The sequence below is a fragment of the Schistocerca piceifrons genome, chromosome 1, assembly GCF_021461385.2.
Source record: "Schistocerca piceifrons isolate TAMUIC-IGC-003096 chromosome 1, iqSchPice1.1, whole genome shotgun sequence".
Classification (NCBI taxonomy): Eukaryota; Metazoa; Arthropoda; class Insecta; order Orthoptera; family Acrididae; genus Schistocerca; species Schistocerca piceifrons.
This window is the reverse complement of record NC_060138.1, coordinates 682,265,968-682,284,167: the sequence shown is the minus strand read 5'-3', so window position 1 is coordinate 682,284,167 and position 18,200 is coordinate 682,265,968. Positions and strand designations below refer to the sequence as shown.

The window sequence follows — 18,200 nt, the reverse complement described above, 5'->3', positions numbered from 1 at the left end:
CGTTACTGCTGGGCATATCACTGTGTTTAGATTTTCATCTTAGTGTTCACTCACATTGTTTAGAGCCGAACGTCTTTCTGAGGGAATGCATGCATTTCAATCGCACTGCTATTCTTTCCTTGATATCCATTTTTATGCTGTTGTCCGTGGTAAACCAAAATCCCAGGTATTTGAACTGGTGGACTATCTTGAACCTCTTGCCATCTATCTCAAGAAATTCTTCCTGCTCTTGTCTTCTTCCTAACTGCATGAACTCTGTTTTGTGATTTGTAAACTGTCAAATAAATAATTTACGCATGACAACACACATCAAATCAAACCATTTAACAGTGATGATCTATATGTGTTTATCTGAGCAACCGTTCAGAATATAGCTTGTGTCTTTAAATGGTTCAAATGGCTCTGAGCACTATGGAACTTAACTGCTGAGGTCATCAGTCCCATAGAACTTAGAACTACTTAAACCTAATTAACCTAAGGACATCACACACATCCATGCCCGAGGCAGGATTCGAACCTGCGACCGTAGCGGTCGCGCTGCTCCAGACTGTAGCGCCTAGAACCGCTCGGTCACTGTCTTTAAATGATCATTTCTATCTAATACTGACCACACCACTTCGTACACTCTGTAGACAAGCGTTATCCATCTCGAAATTCTGTCATGGAATTGAGATTAACACAAACACTATTTGCGTAATCAAACAAAATTAATCAGTAATAATGTCTTCATCGTGCTCGACTATATATCCGAAGAGTTCGTTTTTGAAACCGAAGAAGAAATCGGTGAGACAAGTATGAAAAAATTTTGGTTAACGAAGCAGCTGTCTTGAAGCCTTTCGTGCGCAAAAGGGAGAAAGCGAGAATGCGCTATCTGAGGTCTCAACGTCGCAGGAAATTGAGGCTATGGATTTACGATACAAAGTGGATCCTGGACAGCGTCGTCAGAGTGTCAGTGTGATGACACATGAGCAAGTGTTTCAGTCAAAGTTTCGTGTGGGACGCATCAGAATTAAGAGTGCGCACCTCAGGAGAATGCAGCCATGAGGACCGCTGGGGAATGGTCACAGTAGTTATCTGGATTAAACACACTATGTGATCAAAAATATCCGGACAACCCCAAAAACATATTAGGTGCATTCTGCTGCCACCTAATACCATGTACTCCATATCAGCGACCTCAGTAATCATTAAACATCGTGAGAGAGTAGAATGGGGCGCTCCGCGGAACTCACGGACTTCGAACGTGATCAGGTGATTGGGTGTCATTTGTGTCATACGTCTGTACGCGAGATTTCCAAACTCCTAAACATCCCTAGGCCCACTGTTTCCGATATGATAATGAAGTGGAAACGTGAAGGGACACTTACAGCACAAAAGCGTTCAGGCCGACCTCGTCTGTTGACTGACAGAGACCGCCAACAGTTGAAGAGCGTCGTAATGTGCAATAGGCAGACATCTATCCAGACCATCACACAGGAATTTCAAGTTGATTCAGGATCCACTGCAAGTACCATGACAGTTAGGCAAGAGGTGAGAAAACTTGGATTTCAAGGTCAAGCGGCTGCTCATCAGCCACAAATCACGCCGGTAAATGCCAAACGACGCCTCGCTAGGTTTAAGACCCGTAAACATTGCACGATTGGATAGTGGAAAACCGTTGTGTGGAGTGACGAATCACGCTACAGAATGCGACGGTCCGAAGGCAGGGTGTTGGTATGGCGAATGCCCGGTGAACATCATCAGCCAGCTTGTGTAGTGCCAACAGTAAAACTCGGAGGCGGTAGTGTTATGGCGTGGTCGCGTGTGTCATGGAGGGGGCTTGCACCCCTTGTTGTTTTGCGTGGCACTATCACAGCACAGGCCTACACCGATGTTTTAAGCATCTTATTGCTTCCCACTGTTGAAGATCAATTCGGGAATGGCGATTGTATCTTTCAACACGATCGAGGACCTGTTCATAATTAATGACCTGTGGCGGAGTGATTATGCGACAATAACAACCCTGTAATGGACGGGCCTTCACAGAGTCTTGACCTGAATCCTATACAACACCTTTGGGATGTTTGGAACGCGGACTTCGTGCCAGTCCCCACCGAGCGGCATCGATACCTCTCCTCAGTGCAGCACTCCCTGAAGAATGGGCTGCCATTCCCCAAGAAACCTTCCAGCACCTGAGTGAAAGTATGCCTGCGAGAGTGGAAGCTGTCATCAAGGATAAGGGTGGCCCAACACCATATTAAATTCCAGCATTACCGATGGAGGGCGCCACGAACTTGTAAGTCATTTACAGCCAGGTGTCTGGATTCTTTTGCTCACATAGTGTATGTGCTTCCAATCCAGAGGTCCTACTCAGTCCTCAATATCTGACGTGACATAAAATTCACTTGTGTTAATGACCATTAGTGATGATGAAGAAGTCCCATACTCCGTTACAGAGCGTAGGGGGACGATGCGGGAGACCCGCATCGCCGTACTAGGCAAGGTCCTAGTCGACGTGGTTTGCCATTGCCTTCCTCCGACCGTAATGGGGAAGAGGACACAACAACACCCAGTCATCCCGAGGCAGGTGAACAACCCTGACCCCGCCGGGAATCGAACCCGGGATCCCGTGCTCGGGGAGCGAGAACGCTACCGCGAGACCACGAGCAATAGTAATCGACCTTAAAAAGCTCAAGAATAACTAGACTCTCAAAATACAAAAATGATTCAGCCTTATTGAAACGTATGTTAATCGTACCTAAGTACGATCTGTAAAACCGTGTCGCAGGAAGTATATTCTCGAATATGTTTTCCCATTGGATTTCTTACTCGTCATAGATTCTGTGTCATGTTAGCTCCATTATTTGCTGAATACTCTCCTTTCAGTGGTTACTATATCCCCACCTAGTTTTTGCCAGAGAAGGGGTCATGCTCCAAGCAAGTTTTAAGTAGGTGCCACCCGTCGAAACCAGTTTTTCGGGTGTGCGAACGTACGCAGGAAACCAGTCCATTAACCCCATCAGTGCTACGGTAACACATTATGTCCAGTCCGTGGCAGCCACTAAAGTTATGCATCCCACGCTCGGCTGCAGCCACAGTTGCCCTACATTATAAAAATAAACAACCCGTCAAGTCTTTTTCAGGTTTACCAGCAGCACCCCACGCCAAACTACCGAGGATCCTTGCTACGAACGAAATTACACTGCCCACTATGCCAGCTGGGTAGCAATAGCAATAGAAATTGTTATTCCTGTTGTGTAGATGAATTTCAACAAAATCAACATGAAACTCAGCCTCTCCGTTATCAGTGACTGGACATTATAACTTCATGTAGATTTAATGTATGTTTTTGGGTTGCTATCGAAATTGGTGTCTTTATTTTTGTGCACAATACTCATTTTCATGGCTGACCTAGTGGTCTTCTTCAAGTGCTGCGAGAAGTATCTTGCCGTTTTCTCACTGCCGGAAGCCCAGCCAAACTCTGGCTTCATCTACAGGAACGTAGCACCATGGTCGATGTGCTATACTATGGAAAGTATAGTCTAATAACGCTCCCCCCCCCTCCCCCACAGCAACTTGTAGCTTGGTTCCTATAATATTGTAGACAGTCTTATACTCTTTTCGAAGAAAAGTAGTTTGAGAGTAGCCTTTGTTTTCGATGACAAAATACAAAATATTTCACAGCTTGCGTCCCCAGTTTCCAGCACTGTGGAAGCAACTGTGCGACTTATTAGTGACTGGTTGCAGTCGAGGCTAACTAGGGTAAGGCAGCTCTCGCAGTGGCTGCAGAAGGCGACTAGGTCATTCATAGAACGCTGAGCGCCACAATGAAGTCACCAGCTTAGCTGGGAAACCCAAAAACATGCTACTAGATTTAAACTTTTGTTTTTCGTGGAAATAGGCCCCACCGTTCCGCAGTGACATGTGGCAGTTACAGTTTGGCGGAAGATGGCACCAGAAACGGCTACGAACTTGCTGGTGAATCAGGTTTCTTAGACGAAAATATGCTTGTTTACAATAGCGTTTTGTTTTGAGGTGTAGTCTTTGCTGTTGTTCAACCAGTCTTTACGTGTGCTAAACAAAAGCAAACGGAACACACATAGAGGACGATTTATATGTATCTATAAGAATGGCATATAAAAGCTGGCTGCTATACAATCTACGACATCGTTGCTATACTATCTACGACATCGTTGCGTTAAGACAGATTATCAGCCAAGAAGGTGTGTTGCTAGTAACGTAAGTACAGCGCTGAAACGTGTTTCAACCGAAATAATTACACGCCCAGATTGTGGTGTCGTCCGAAGAGCGAGCTGCCAAAGCACGCTTGGTACCTCGCCACGCAACCACAATAAAAGACAGTCGCTGCAAGTCCTATCGGCGAATAAGCGACACCGGCATAGACTCTCTGCAGACGTTTTGCCACGCCACCGCAACGGCTCGTCCAGTTACGGTCGAGCACAGTACCACTCAGCCCAGCCTGCAGTCATCGACAAAACGACGGCATCGTCTTCTAGTGGGCCAGCTGTGTGAGCAATTTATTAGGCAGAAGTCAACGTGAGAGCTGTTGTTAAATTGAACCTGAGTGAGAGATTTGTTTTTTTGTCTGTATCAAGAGATATATTAATATCTTGAGACAGTGGTAAATAGTAGTGACGTGCCTGTTGAAATGGACTGTACAAAATTAAGTAATTCATCTTATCTATCTTATAATATAAAAATGAATCGCAAAATGTGTTGGTAAGCGCATAACTCAACAACGCCTCGACCAATTTGGCCAAATCTTTTTTTAAAATGTTCGTTGAAGTTCAAGGATGGTTTTTACGGCGAGAAAAATTAGAATTATTGCTGGAAAAACCCTAAAAATAGCCCTTTTCTTTTTCCTCTACAAATGATTTGTAACTAAAACGTAGTCAATTTGAGCTTTATTGCTATGGTATAAAGTTCATATTAAAATGAATCGCAAAATGTGTTGGTAAGCGCATAACTCAACAACGCCTCGACCAATTTGGCCAAATCTTTTTTTAAAATGTTCGTTGAAGTTCAAGGATGGTTTTTACGGCGAGAAAAATTAGAATTATTGCTGGAAAAACCCTAAAAATAGCCCTTTTCTTTTTCCTATACAAATGATTTGTAACTAAAACGTAGTCAATTTGAGCTTTATTGCTATGGTATAAAGTTCATATTAAATTACAAGCACTCACTGTTGTCTAAGCAATGTAGGTGTGTTCCTAACGTCAAAGATCATATCTATCAAAACAATGTGCGTGTGTGCGTTGGAGCACAGAATACATAGTTGGAGAAGTTTAATGTCGCGTTCCGAAACTCGCGTTTCTTTTGTATTAGTTTCGGCACGCGAGATAAAATGCATCAGTTTCCACGTCATTACATCAGTCAAACAAAAGTCGCGTTACCAACAGCGTTTCGAAGAACTCTGCAATGGCAAAGGTTTTGCAGCAATGTAAATTGATTGTTTGGGATGAATGCACGATGGCACATAAAAAATCTTTGGAGGCTTTAGACAGAACCTTAAAAGATCTACGGAGCAATAATAACCGATTTGGTGGTGCAATGATTTTATTAGCAGGAGATTTTCGTCAAACATTGCCAGTGATTCCACGATCAACGCCAGCTGATGAACTCAATGCATGTCTAAAGTCCTCCAATTTGTGGAAACATGTCAAAGTACTTCATTTAAGCAAGAATATGCGTGTCGAGTTGCGAAATGACCAATCTGGAAACATATTCTCTAAACAACTCATTGACATTGGTAATGGCAAATTTCCTATAGACATGTTGACTGGCTGCATTAACTTTCCTCAAAGTTTTTGTCAGTTAACTCGATCAAAAGATGAACTTATTCAGAAGGTGTTTCCAGATGTTTCTCAAAATTACAGAAACCATGATTGGTTGAGCGAACGAGCTATACTGGCTGCTAAAAACATAGATGTAAATGAATTAAATTTCAAAATTCAAGAACAAATTACAGGCGAATTGAGGATATATAAATCAGTTGATTCGGCTACTAATCAAGATGATGTAGTCAACTATCCACCGGAATTTTTAAACTCGCTGGATTTGCCAGGATTGCCACCTCACAATGTTCAATTAAAGGTTGGATCGGTGGTTATAATGTTGCGAAATATCAACCAACCGCGTCTTTGCAACGGTACACGGTTAGCGATAAAAAAATTACTAAACAATGTGATAGAAGCAACTATACTCAAAGGAAAGTATAAAGGAGAAGATGTTCTCATACCGCGCATCCCAATGATTCCGACTGATGTGCCATTTGAGTTTAAACGACTACAGTTTCCAGTGCGGCTTGCTTTTGCTATGACTATAAACAAGTCCCAGGGGCAATCATTAAGTGTTTGTGGTATTAATCTAGAAAACCCATGTTTCTCACATGGTCAATTGTATGTTGCCTGTTCCCGTGTTGGAAAACCATCAGATTTGTTTATCTATGCGCCAGGTAATCAAACAAAAAACATCGTATACCACAAAGCACTACAATGATAATAATAATAATTATGATTCACATGATTAACAATAAAGCGATTACTTACTTTTAAATCCTTATATATGTCTTATTTAATTATTTTTTATTCACAACGCCCTATCACCAGGGTGACGGTTCTGTTCAGGAGAATTTTTTTAAATACGTAGGCAAAAAAACTGCCATATTACAAATCTTTTTGACAGGACGAAGTCTGTCGGGTCAGCTAGTGATCCAATAAAGTGAAGGTCTCCTGGCGGAGAAAACCAAAGAACCCACCGTTGTACTGGCGAGTGTACATTCGTCCGGTGGAACAGACATAAAGTACTCCCTGTTGTGTGATGACTAGCAGTTTGCTCGTTTTTATATTCAGTAAATAATAAGGCGCGACAGAACACGTAATCAGATAGTGTGTCTAGAATGGATGCCAATACAGCGAAGTGTGTCTAACTCCGCTAAGCCTGGAAGATTTTGTTCGTCTTTTAATAGAAGGCGCCAAGTGTCGTCATCGAGGATCATATTACTAGCTCCTCGTACCGACATAGGCGATACTGGAATCGCTTTCGATTGCGGCAGTGTTCGTATCTCTACTGTACAGCCTGGTTCAAGAAACCAGCATCTGGGTTTTTCACCAGTGCCTATTATCTGGTACCTCCTCTTAAATAACGTGTACGTGCACAAATTATTCTGCTTTCATTCTTCCTTTCCTTCCTTCAGTAGTGCCCTGCTTTCTCATCACAGATTACAGACGAGAGTCGTGTGTTTAATTCAGATCGCTTATAAAACAACATATAACTATCAGATACACAGAACTGCTGCATCGCATTCACAACACGTCAGGAAGCACTTCTCCTTCCTTAGTCTACCCGTTTCGTATATCGTTGATTGTACTTGTAGTACTTTTGGCTGATCAGCTGCACCGCATACTAATTAACTTTAGAGTTGGACGTAAGCAGGGCCTAAAGCTAGAAAAATAAGCTCATCGATCAAAATATTAATCATTCCCTTAAATCAATCACTGCCTGATCATCGACGGGAGGCCCTAGTTACACGACATTTACTTTTTTTTTTTTTTTTTTTTTTTTAATTCCCTGATCGCTTCGAAGCTCTGTCGATGGTGCAGAACTGGCCATGTTGCCGTAAATGATGGCTGTGAAGCAGTTGTGCCAATCCGTTGTGTGAAGTCTGAGTAGAAATATGGGAGATTTGTTAGTGTGGCAGCAAGGAGCCTTCGTATTTGGACACATGACAACACCGTGAATGAAGATGCCCAACTCGCTGCGGTATAAGCACTCGTGGCAGTGGTAACATGGCGTAAGAACAGTAGTTGTAAAAAGATTTTAACCTTCAGAGACCGGTGCCAGTGCTACACCTTGTCACTGACAAGCGGTTTCGAACCCGCCTAATGAGCGAGCGACGCAGTGGTTAGCACACTAGACTCGCATTCAGGAGGACGACAGTACAAACCCGCATCAGGTCATCCTGATTTACGTTTTTCGCGATTTCCCTAAATCGCTTCAGGCAAATCCCAGGATGGCTGCTTTGAAAGTGCACGGCTGGCTTCCTTCCCCATCTATCCCTAATCCGATGGGACGGATGACCTTGCTGTTTAATCGCTCTCCTCAAATCAACCAACCAACCAATCAAACCGGCCATGAACTGCTGATGGCAATGATTGCACGTCCATGCCAACAAGCTTTCGAGCGAACATAGTGGAGGAAGTTCTGTACAAGGAACATTTGTAGTAGAATGCTTAGCAAAAGGCTATTGCTTTCAGCGGTACATAAAACTGCGAGTCTTTAGTAGACTAAACAACACCGATATTGGACGGTATTTCGCTGTAACCTCGTAGTGGCGTCCGGTGAGTTGAGATCTTTTCTGTTTCCGAACTGTACAAGACGTTCAGTGCGCCGACGGTCGAATGAAGCGTTTAACCCGCGGTGTGTGTTGGGTGTTCTTTAGGAAGGGAATGGTTCTGTGTTTTGGGGGAGAGGGTGGGCGTCGTACGGTGAGTTGGGACTACACGTTCAGTTTACGATGAATATAAACGAGGATCTATTTGAACGCTAACTGTTACCCGCAACTGCGCTCGAATATCAGTAGTTTCGTTATGATCAGTGATGACGAGTAAGTAAGCTGTTGTACGTGCAGTAATCTCAGCTGCCCTCACGTATTTGTCTGTAAGCATAGGTAGTAATGTGCGTCTCCCTTCGCCTTTCTTTCCGTCATCCGATTTCGATGAACTAAAGCGTTTACGGTGCCCCATCTATTCTTTCTATGATCTAGTTGCCTGTGAAAACGCCATGATAATTCGTCTAGTAGTTTTGGAGAAGCGTGCTTAAACAGACAGACACGTCAGTTTTCCACGTTTATTATTAGCAAAGTTAGAAGATTTTCGGCGAACAGTTGTTGCCCCTTCCTTTTTCATTGTCGTGATGATATGCTGTGGACACTCTCGTCCTCCAACATCGCCGTGTCAAGATAGCTGGACGCAGGCGTTCCTGGTATGACGAACACTCAGGCGTTCTGTTGTGCCTCGACTGGACAGCAAAATCGCCGGAGCTTAGTCACACAGAAAATGTCTGCGACTATCAGGAAATGGAGGAAACGTAGCATTCAACATCCCTGCAGGTTGGTAGCTGTACAGAATCAGCGAATGTCTTCAGCTGCATATGACACACCTGAAAAAACTTGTGGACTATTTTCCCCTCCGAATTTATGAATGCATTAAGCAACGGGCAGCGTTACACGGTATTAAGTTGATGTCTGCTGCGGGTGATTTTTTTTAATGGTGTGGTTATCAGAACCTCCCTCTGTAGCGGAGGCGCTGACACACGCTAGTGTACTGGCACTCGAGTCGGCGGTAAACCGGTTCTAATCCTGGCTGTGGAAAATTTTCGCTGCCAGCTTTTGGCCGGCAATGAGACGAGAGCTGGAGGCGCAAAGCACCCGATCTCTGGTCTTTGCGCCAATGTCCTGAATTAAATTCCAAATCTCTCCTCAGTCCCTCAGAAAGTGACGGCACGTGACACTGTGATCGTCCGTCGGATGGGGACGTTAAGCTCGCCGATCTTCCTGGTGGTATTCGAAAGGAGTAGGCTGCATGCCAGCCCCGGGTTCCACCCTCCCCTTCCCTACGTCTGTAACAATACAAACCTTCTACTACATTGTAGAAGCACTCATCGCATTCAGGTACACACTTGACATTTGATGACAAGCCCGAGGAAGGCAACGGCAAACCACCTCCTCTAGGACCTTGCCTAGAATGGCAAAGCAGGGTTCCTGCACCTTTGTGCTGCGTTAATTCCCTGAGTATGTGACTTCTTTGACTTTGTGCTTACGAAGAGATTCTTTGGTATGATCATGTATGCGTACAAACATTAATCTTTATACATAAAACTATTATAGATCTTCTCGGGTATTAATGAACAGCTGCATCTGTATTTAGTCCTTTATTTTTAATTCACTACCGGGTTCGTGGTAGGATCGTTGGTATTTTTAAAAATACCGGGAGTCCGATATATCGATATTTTAAAATATAATTAAGGGCTCTCGTTATATCGATAAATAGTATCAATAATCGACTTAAAGATGTCATAATACCCGCCTATAACAATATCGGCCGCAAATGGTAAATATACTGAAGTTTTTAGAGCTGCGTATTTAAGTATTGATTTATTATTAGATATTCTGTGTATTTACAATTTGTACAGAAACCAGATGGCAGTTATAAGAGTCGAGGGACATGAAAGGAAAGCAGTGGTTGGGAAGGGAATGAGACAGGGTTGTAGCCTCTCCCCGATGTTATTCAATCTGTATATTGAGCAAGCGGGAAAGGAAACAAAAGAAAAATTTGGAGTAGGAATTAAAATCCATGGAGAAGAAATAAAAACTTTGAGGTTCGCCGATGACATTGTAATTCTGTCAGAGACTGCAAAGGACCTGGAAGAGCAGCTGAACGGAATGGACATGGTCTTGAAAGGAGGATGTAAGATGAACATCAACAAAAGCAAAACGAGGATAATGGAATAGTAGTCGAATTAAGTCGGGTGATGCTGCGAGTATTAGATTAGGAAATGACACGCTTAAAGTAGTAAATGAGTTTTGCTCTTTGTGGAGCAAAATAACTGATGATTGTCGAAGTAGAGAGGATATAAAATGTAGACTGGCAATGGCAAGGAAAGCATTTCTGAAGAAGAGAAATTTGTTAACATCGAGTATAGATTTAAGTGTCAGGAAGTCGTTTCTGAAAGTATTTGTATGGAGTGTAGCCATGTATGGAAGTGAAACATGGACGATAAATAGTTTAGACAAGAAGAGAATAGAAGCTTTCGAAATGTGGTGCTACAGAAGAATGCTGAAGATTAGATGGGTAGATCAAATAACTAATGCGGAGGTATTGAATAGAATTGGAGAGAAGAGAAATTTGGGGCACGACTTGACTAGAAGAAGGGACCGGTTGGTAGGGCATATTCTGAGGCATCAAGGGATCACCAATTTTGTATTGGAGGGCAACGTGGAGGGTAAAAGTCGCAGAGGGAGACCAAGAGATGAATACACTAAAGAGATTCAGAAGGATGTAGGTTGCAGTAGGTACTGGTAGATGAAGAACCTTGCACAGGATAGAGCAGCGTGGAGAGCTGCATCGAACCAGTCTCTGGACTGAAGACGACAACAACAACAACATTGTGTGCATCAGGGAGCTAGCAGTCTGCCTGTCCCCTTTGGAGCAGGAACTGAAAGGAAAGCGATGCACATTCACGCTTGGCGATAGCCACTTTGCTAACAATGGTAATTGCATGTTAACGACACAATAAAATGCGCCGGAAAGGGTCCGTCGTTCAGTTTAGTCACGTATCCGATTTTCCCAGAACACTTGAAATCGACTTCCCATTTTTTTCATTTCTGCAAACGCCAGCGAACTATCAGTTGTAGTGTCAAAACTGCGTGCTGAAGTTAAACGTTTTAGTATCTGTTGGTAGCGCCGAGCGCTGTTACGTGAGCGCTTCCCCTCATACGTCTCCGCCCACAGCAAAGAACAGTCTTGTCATTTAGATTCTTGTTCGTCATTTTCTACAACTGCTTTTGGAGAATTCCGATGAGAAGGAATACCACGTAGTTGCGTTAAAAATTGTTTTTTAACGAAATTAGTGTGCTATTTCTTCACATGGGAAATCTTGTTGTTCCATTCACACCGCAAACCCGCACAATCTCACTTCTTCTTTGAGCCACCTATACTTCCTTCACACCGTCAAAGAATAAGACTGGACGTGATGCAAGCTCAAAAAGTAGTAAGACTCCCTCACACAGAGAAATTAGAATTATGTTCTGGAGGTATGAATTAAAAAACGCCTTCAGTCACTATTTTTCGTGTTTTATTCAGCACACGATGCATTTCGGACCCTGTGGGTCCATCTTCAGGTGTAATTCGTCTTAATCGTGATTTATTTGTTCTCTTGAATGATATGAAATGCATATTCCTGTCACGAAAAGGTCTGATGTTGGGATACGAACTTCGTAAGTCAGACGGAGAAAATATGTGTGAAATAGTGGAAAATATGAATAGATAAAACTTACCAAATAATCCACGAAAAGCGTTTTTAACGTTTTAGTAACAGTACAAGTTTTTTCCTCCATCGTTTTCAAGCATATCACTTCATTCAAGAGGCACATTAGATGGACCCACAGGGTTCGAATTCATCGTGTACTGAATAAAACACGAAAAAATGTGACTGAAGGCGTTTTTTAATTCATACCTCTAGTGTATTCAGTACAGTCACGTTTGAAGGTGCAAAATACCGATAAAATTAAATAGAATTATGTTCTATTACAATTTCAAATATTTACCGAAAATTGCGAAAAATATAATATAAAATAAAAATCTCAGCACTGAATATTGCCATTTTGATATCGGTATACATACGAGGAAATGTCACCGATATACAGGGTGTTACAAAAAGGTACGGCCAAACTTTCAGGAAACATTCCTCACACACAATTAAAGAAAAGATATTATGTGGACATGTGTCCGGAAATGCTTAATTTCCATGTTAGAGCTCATTTTAGTTTGTTCTTCCACCTACGCTCAATGGAGCACGTTATCATGATTTCATACGGGATACTCTACCTGTGCTGCTAGAACATGTGCCTTTACAAGTACGACACAACATGTGGTTCATGCACGATGGAGCTCCTGCACATTTCAGTCGAAGTGTTCGTACGCTTCTCAACAACAGATTCGGTGACCGATGGATTGGTAGAGGCGGACCAATTCCATGGCCTCCACGTTCTCCTGACCTCAACCCTCTTGACTTTCATTTATGGGGGCATTTGAAAGCTCTTGTCTACGCAACCCCGGTACCAAATGTAGAGACTCTTCGTGCTCGTATTGTGGACGGCTGTGATACAATACGCCATTCTCCAGGGCTGCATCAGCGCATCAGGGACTCCATGCGACGGAGGGTGGATGCATGTATCCTCGCTAACGGAGGACGTTTTGAACTTTTCCTGTAACAAAGTGTTTGAAGTCACGCTGGTACGCTCTGTTGCTGTGTGTTTCCATTCCATGATTAATGTGATTTGAAGAGAAGTAATAAAATGAGCTCTAACATGGAAAGTAAGCGTTTCCGGACACATGTCCACATAACGTATTTTCTTTCTTTGTGTGTGAGGAATGTTTCCTGAAAGTTTGGCCGTACCTTTTTGTAACACCCTGTATACCGGTAACCTTTATATCGATATTTATCACCAGCCCTATTTCGTGGTACTAAGAGCCACATCTTCGGGCGAACATCTGCACAAGAATAAATTAAGAAGGACTAACAACCCTGGGATATGCACTGATTTAATTATTTCTAAAATTAAGATTTTTTAAATAACCTTCATAAACGTTTACATAAGAATATTACGCATCTGTATGAAGTGTTTCACTAGTTGGTTGTTTGTGTTGAACCACCGTCTCTCCCGCAGCGTACGTGTGTTTCACCCCGCTGGCAGCAAAGTGTTTAGGTAACAGTGATTTTGTTGTCGTGTTATGCAGGCACCAACATCGCGCTGCGGCGGCCGGCGAACCAGTCGACGACGGTGCGCGGCGGCGCGGCGGGCAACGGCAACGACGGCGAGGCGACGACGGTGCACGACGGCCGGCGCTGCACGGAGACCATGAAGGAGGCGTCGCCCTGGTGGAGCGTCGACCTGCTGCGGCCCTACGCCGTCGGCGTGGTGCGCGTCACGACGCGCGGCTGCTGCGGTCAGTACCCCGCCCGCGACTCACACAATGCAGGCTTTCACGGCTCGTGACTTTAATTATATATATTGGCAATTAGGCCGTATTCTGAGGCATGTTTCTGTACCTAACGTGTCGTCCCCGAGAGCTGCTGTCATCCTCAGACACTAGAAATACTTCGTTAGTTGATTTTCAAACCCAAATAAACTCAGAGAGCCGAACTGATTACACGTAATCTCGCAATGAAAGGGTCGTGACGTCGTACAAACGTCGCCAAAAATCGTGGAATCGCTCTAGCGTAAGTTATGGGGACTCTACAGCAGAAGAGCTGATGCTAGAACAAGATTTTTACTCTGCAGCGGAGCGTGCGCTGATATGAAACTTCCTGAGAGATTAAAAATGTGTGCCGGACCGAGACTTTTTTTTCATTTTGTTCGTTGTAGATCGTTGTGTTTGGTCGTTGCGGACGTCACAGCGACATCCGTTCAAGTTCGTTTGTTGATCGTTCCACTCAGTTTTTTTTATTACAAAGGCCAACCGGCTCTCTGACCGACCACGCTGAGCTACCGTGCCGGCAGACTCGAACTCTGGACCTTTGCTTTTCGCGGACAAGTGCTCTACCAACTGAGCTACCCAAGTACGACTCACGGCCTGTCCTCACAGCTCTGCTTCAGCCATTACCTCGTCTCCTATCTTCCAAACTTCACAGATATCTGCCAGGAAGTTTCATATCAGCGCACACTCCGCTGCATTCTGGAAACATCCCCCAGGCTGTGGCTAAGCCATGTCTCCGCAGTATCCTTTCTTCCAGGAGTGCTAGTTCTGCATGGTTCGCAGGAAGCTTCTGCGAAGTTTGGAAGGTAGGAGACGAGGTACTGGCGGAAATAAAGGAGTGCGGACTGGGCGTGAGTCGTGCTTGGGTAGCTTCAGTTCGTAGCGCACTTGCCCGCGAAAGGCAAAGGTTCCGAGCTCGAGTCTCGGTCCGGCACACAGTTTTAATCTCCCAGGAAGTTTGAGAGTTGATTCTGTCTGTCATATTAATTACCAAGCTCCACAACCTGTCATTCCTATTTTCTGTTAAAGTTTTTTTCTGTTCTTTTTCGGATTCTCTCTATACGTTCTAGCAGAGTAAAGATTGGAGTTTGATAAAACTAAAATACCAGAGGCTCGAATTTGGTGGTCCCTTGAGATCAGAGCGTAATGCGCGTACAACTAAAGTCAACAGCGATTTTCAACGAACGTTAGGTCTGCTTTATACGAAAGGGTTTCTTGTCTCTTTCTTGTCCTTTGACTTTTCCCATCAGAGATTAGTCGTTTTTCCTTCCAGCATGCTCCCTTACCCCAATAGACAGCTGCTAACCGCTTCCCACCCATTGTTCGATCAATGTAAAATCCCCATGACAAAGTTTAATTGTTCCCGGGGCCCACATTGACAGTTTCTTACGCCATCTCTCATTGCTCATTCTTTTAACGTCCCCAGACCACTGAAGACTTTTAATCTCGAGTCTTCTCATTTTCCATCGCCTCACTTCTATTTTTCCCATACTTTAGATGTTTTGACTTTATCTTTATGGATGAGCTACAGATATCTCCTCATAAAATCTAATTTTAAAAATTAACCATAAAATCTAATTTTTTGCCCCTGCCTTGTTGTCCACGACAATGGTGTGTCGAAAGCTAGGAGAATAGAACCTGGATACCAAATTACCTGGAAACCAGGTTGGGGGTTGTGGCAATGGGCTTGGGCTCCATTCTCTGGAAAAAGTTTCAGGCTGCAAAAACCGACCAGTATAAGCTGGAACTTTTTTTGCCTAAGTCGACTTTTGGTTACGGGTGCGCGTCACACACGCCAGTATGTAATCAGCGAGGCGGTCGGTGACGTCAGTACTCAGTTGACTGTCAAGTTTAAAGTTGCGTGTACAGAAAGGGGGATCGGTAACCTCGTCTCGTATTATCGGTAGTCATCAACTTCTCGCCAACATCACTAATTTTTTAGTTATACATTTAGTGCTTTTGCGTCCTCTTAATCTTCAGTTTATTGTCTGTTTTGTTTTCGCGACTCGTTGCAGAGATTGCACGAGGTCTTGATATTCTGTCGACTAGCGTTGTCTCAGAAGAGAAACAACTACAATAGATTTTACAACACCCAGACAAAGAAAGAGCGTAATTAAGAAAGTAAATAGCTGAAAAACGGTTTTTAATCAAACTTTATTCAACAGTGAAAACTCAGCTATATCAAAGAAGAAAACTAGTTTTGAATTTTGGCACTTATAAAGAAAATAAGACAAAAAAGGTTACGTAAAAGGGCTTTATTTACTTCCTTCTAAATATAGTTTGATCTGTTTGTACGTGTATGATTCCTGGAGCACATAAATTTTGATGGGTTGACTCGTTCTGTGTGCTGTGGAAAATTTATCATGCGACTTCCGTCAAGGGCATTAAATATAAATTTTGCTTTGCTCATTAAAAATATCCACTATCATTGCTAGTTCCTTAATGCTGTTAATATATTCCGACTTTCGTTAGACCGATGGTTGCTCATAATCTCTCTTTGACCGTTCAATATTGGCAGAACAAACTTAATTTGGGACGCTGCATGCGCTCGGGACAGATGAGTCTCAAGAAAGGAATAATATGCCAGAGACTCCTTCTCGCTGTTGACCGAATCAGAAAGTTCTTACTGTCTCTGGCTGCGCAGGTTAAATGCTTTACACTATCCGTGCATTTGCTGACTAATGCTTTTTCATTGGCCTAACGTTTCTTGTTTGTCCCCTCTTCCGGTAGAACACTTTTGGTAAAATTCTTATCCTAATTTCGCTACGAGGGGCTCACTGTTCTAAGAGGACCGCCCATAGAAAGCTCCCAGCCTGTGTACCTGGTTGCCCAGATTTGCAGTAAACCTGTTTTCTGACTGCTGTGACGTTTCGTAAAACTTCCGAGCAGTGGGTTTAAACTGGTCGCGTGTGAGTAGTATCCCCGTAATTTTACGCAACTCCCGAGCCGGAAAATCGCATAGAAGATGCATGACGAGTCGAATTACTAAGCCTTGCAGTCCTTGTAGCAAACGTATGTGACTATCTGCTTCCCCCACACCATGGTAGCGTAATCTAGCACGGACCAGATCAGTGGCAAATAAAGCATGACACTGCAGTGTGAGCGCAGGGTGGCTTGAGGATTTAATAAGGGGTAATGTGCTCGTAGAAGACTCACTTGTCACGACATGTGGATAGAGACCAAAAAGGCACTAGTATGACAAAGCTTTAGAGGGGCTAAAAACTGAAAAGCGTGCGCCAACTTGTTGTTGTTGTTCTGATTTTCAGTCAGAAGACTTATTTGAGGAAGTTCTGCACGCTAGTCTATCCTGCGCCAGCCTCTTCGTCACTATGTATGTATTGCAATCCACACTAACGGAAAAATATCACAACATCAAAAAATAATTCATATAGAGTAATGAAATTTTGAGAATACATTTGTCTAGGTAACATATTTAAGTGATTAACGTTACAAGATATCACAGGTTAATGTAAGTGCGAAGTAAGCCATTGCAAATGTGAAATTATGGTTCATTAATACCCGTTGTAAGTGCCAGAAAGTTGAATGCAAGCATGCATATGCGCAAGCATCGTGTTGTACAGGTACTGCACGTCAAAAAATCGTTCAAATGGCTCTGAGAACTATGGGACTCAACTGCTGTGGTCATCAGTCCCCTAGAACTTAGAACTACTTAAACCTAACTAACCTAAGGACATCACACACATCCATGCCCGAGGCAGGGTTCGAACCTGCGACCGTAGCAGTCGCACGGTTCCGGACTGCGCGCCTAGAATCGCGAGACCACCGCGGCCGGCACTGCATGTCAATTTGTGCGACAGATTTCCGTGCCCTGCTCCACTTGGTCGGTCAATATAGGGACGGTTAATGCTGTTTATCGATGACTCAGGAGTTATCGTCCGATGATGTCCCATATGTGCTAGATTGGAGACAGATCTGATGATCGAGCAGATCAAGGTTCAAATAGTTCAAATGGCTCTGAGCACTATGGGACTTAACATCTGAGGTAATCAGTCCCCTAGACTTAGAACTACTTAAACCTAGCTAACCTAAAGACATCACACACATCCATGCCCGAGGCAGGATTCGAACCTGCGACCGTAGCGGTCCCTCGGTTCCACACTGAAGCGCCTAGAACCGCTCGGCCACAACGACCGGCAGCAGACCAAGGCAACATGTCAATATTCTGTAGAGCGGTACGTGGGCGAGAGTTATTCTGTTGGAGAACACCTCCTGGAATTCTGTTTATGAATGATAGGACAACAGGTCGAATCGCCTGGGTGTCGTAGAACTTTGCAGTCAAAATGTGTGGGATAACCAAGAGAGTGCTCCTTCTGTCATGTGGAATCGTACCGCAGACTATAATTTCAGGTGTACTTGCAGCGTGTCTAGAACGCAGACAGGTTGGTTACAGGCCCTCAAATGGCCTTCTTCTAGCCAACACAC

General features: G+C 43.6%; 1 protein-coding gene across 1 annotated transcript in view; it reads left to right on the top strand.

The window, feature by feature from the left end:
* Window positions 1-18,200, top strand: part of LOC124709352 (sushi, von Willebrand factor type A, EGF and pentraxin domain-containing protein 1) — a 547,768-nt gene that overhangs the window by 396,156 nt on the left and 133,412 nt on the right. The window contains exon 4 of the mRNA XM_047240832.1: window positions 13,518-13,727. Coding sequence (XP_047096788.1) covers window positions 13,518-13,727 — 210 coding nt within the window. The remainder of the gene's footprint in view (window positions 1-13,517; window positions 13,728-18,200) is intronic.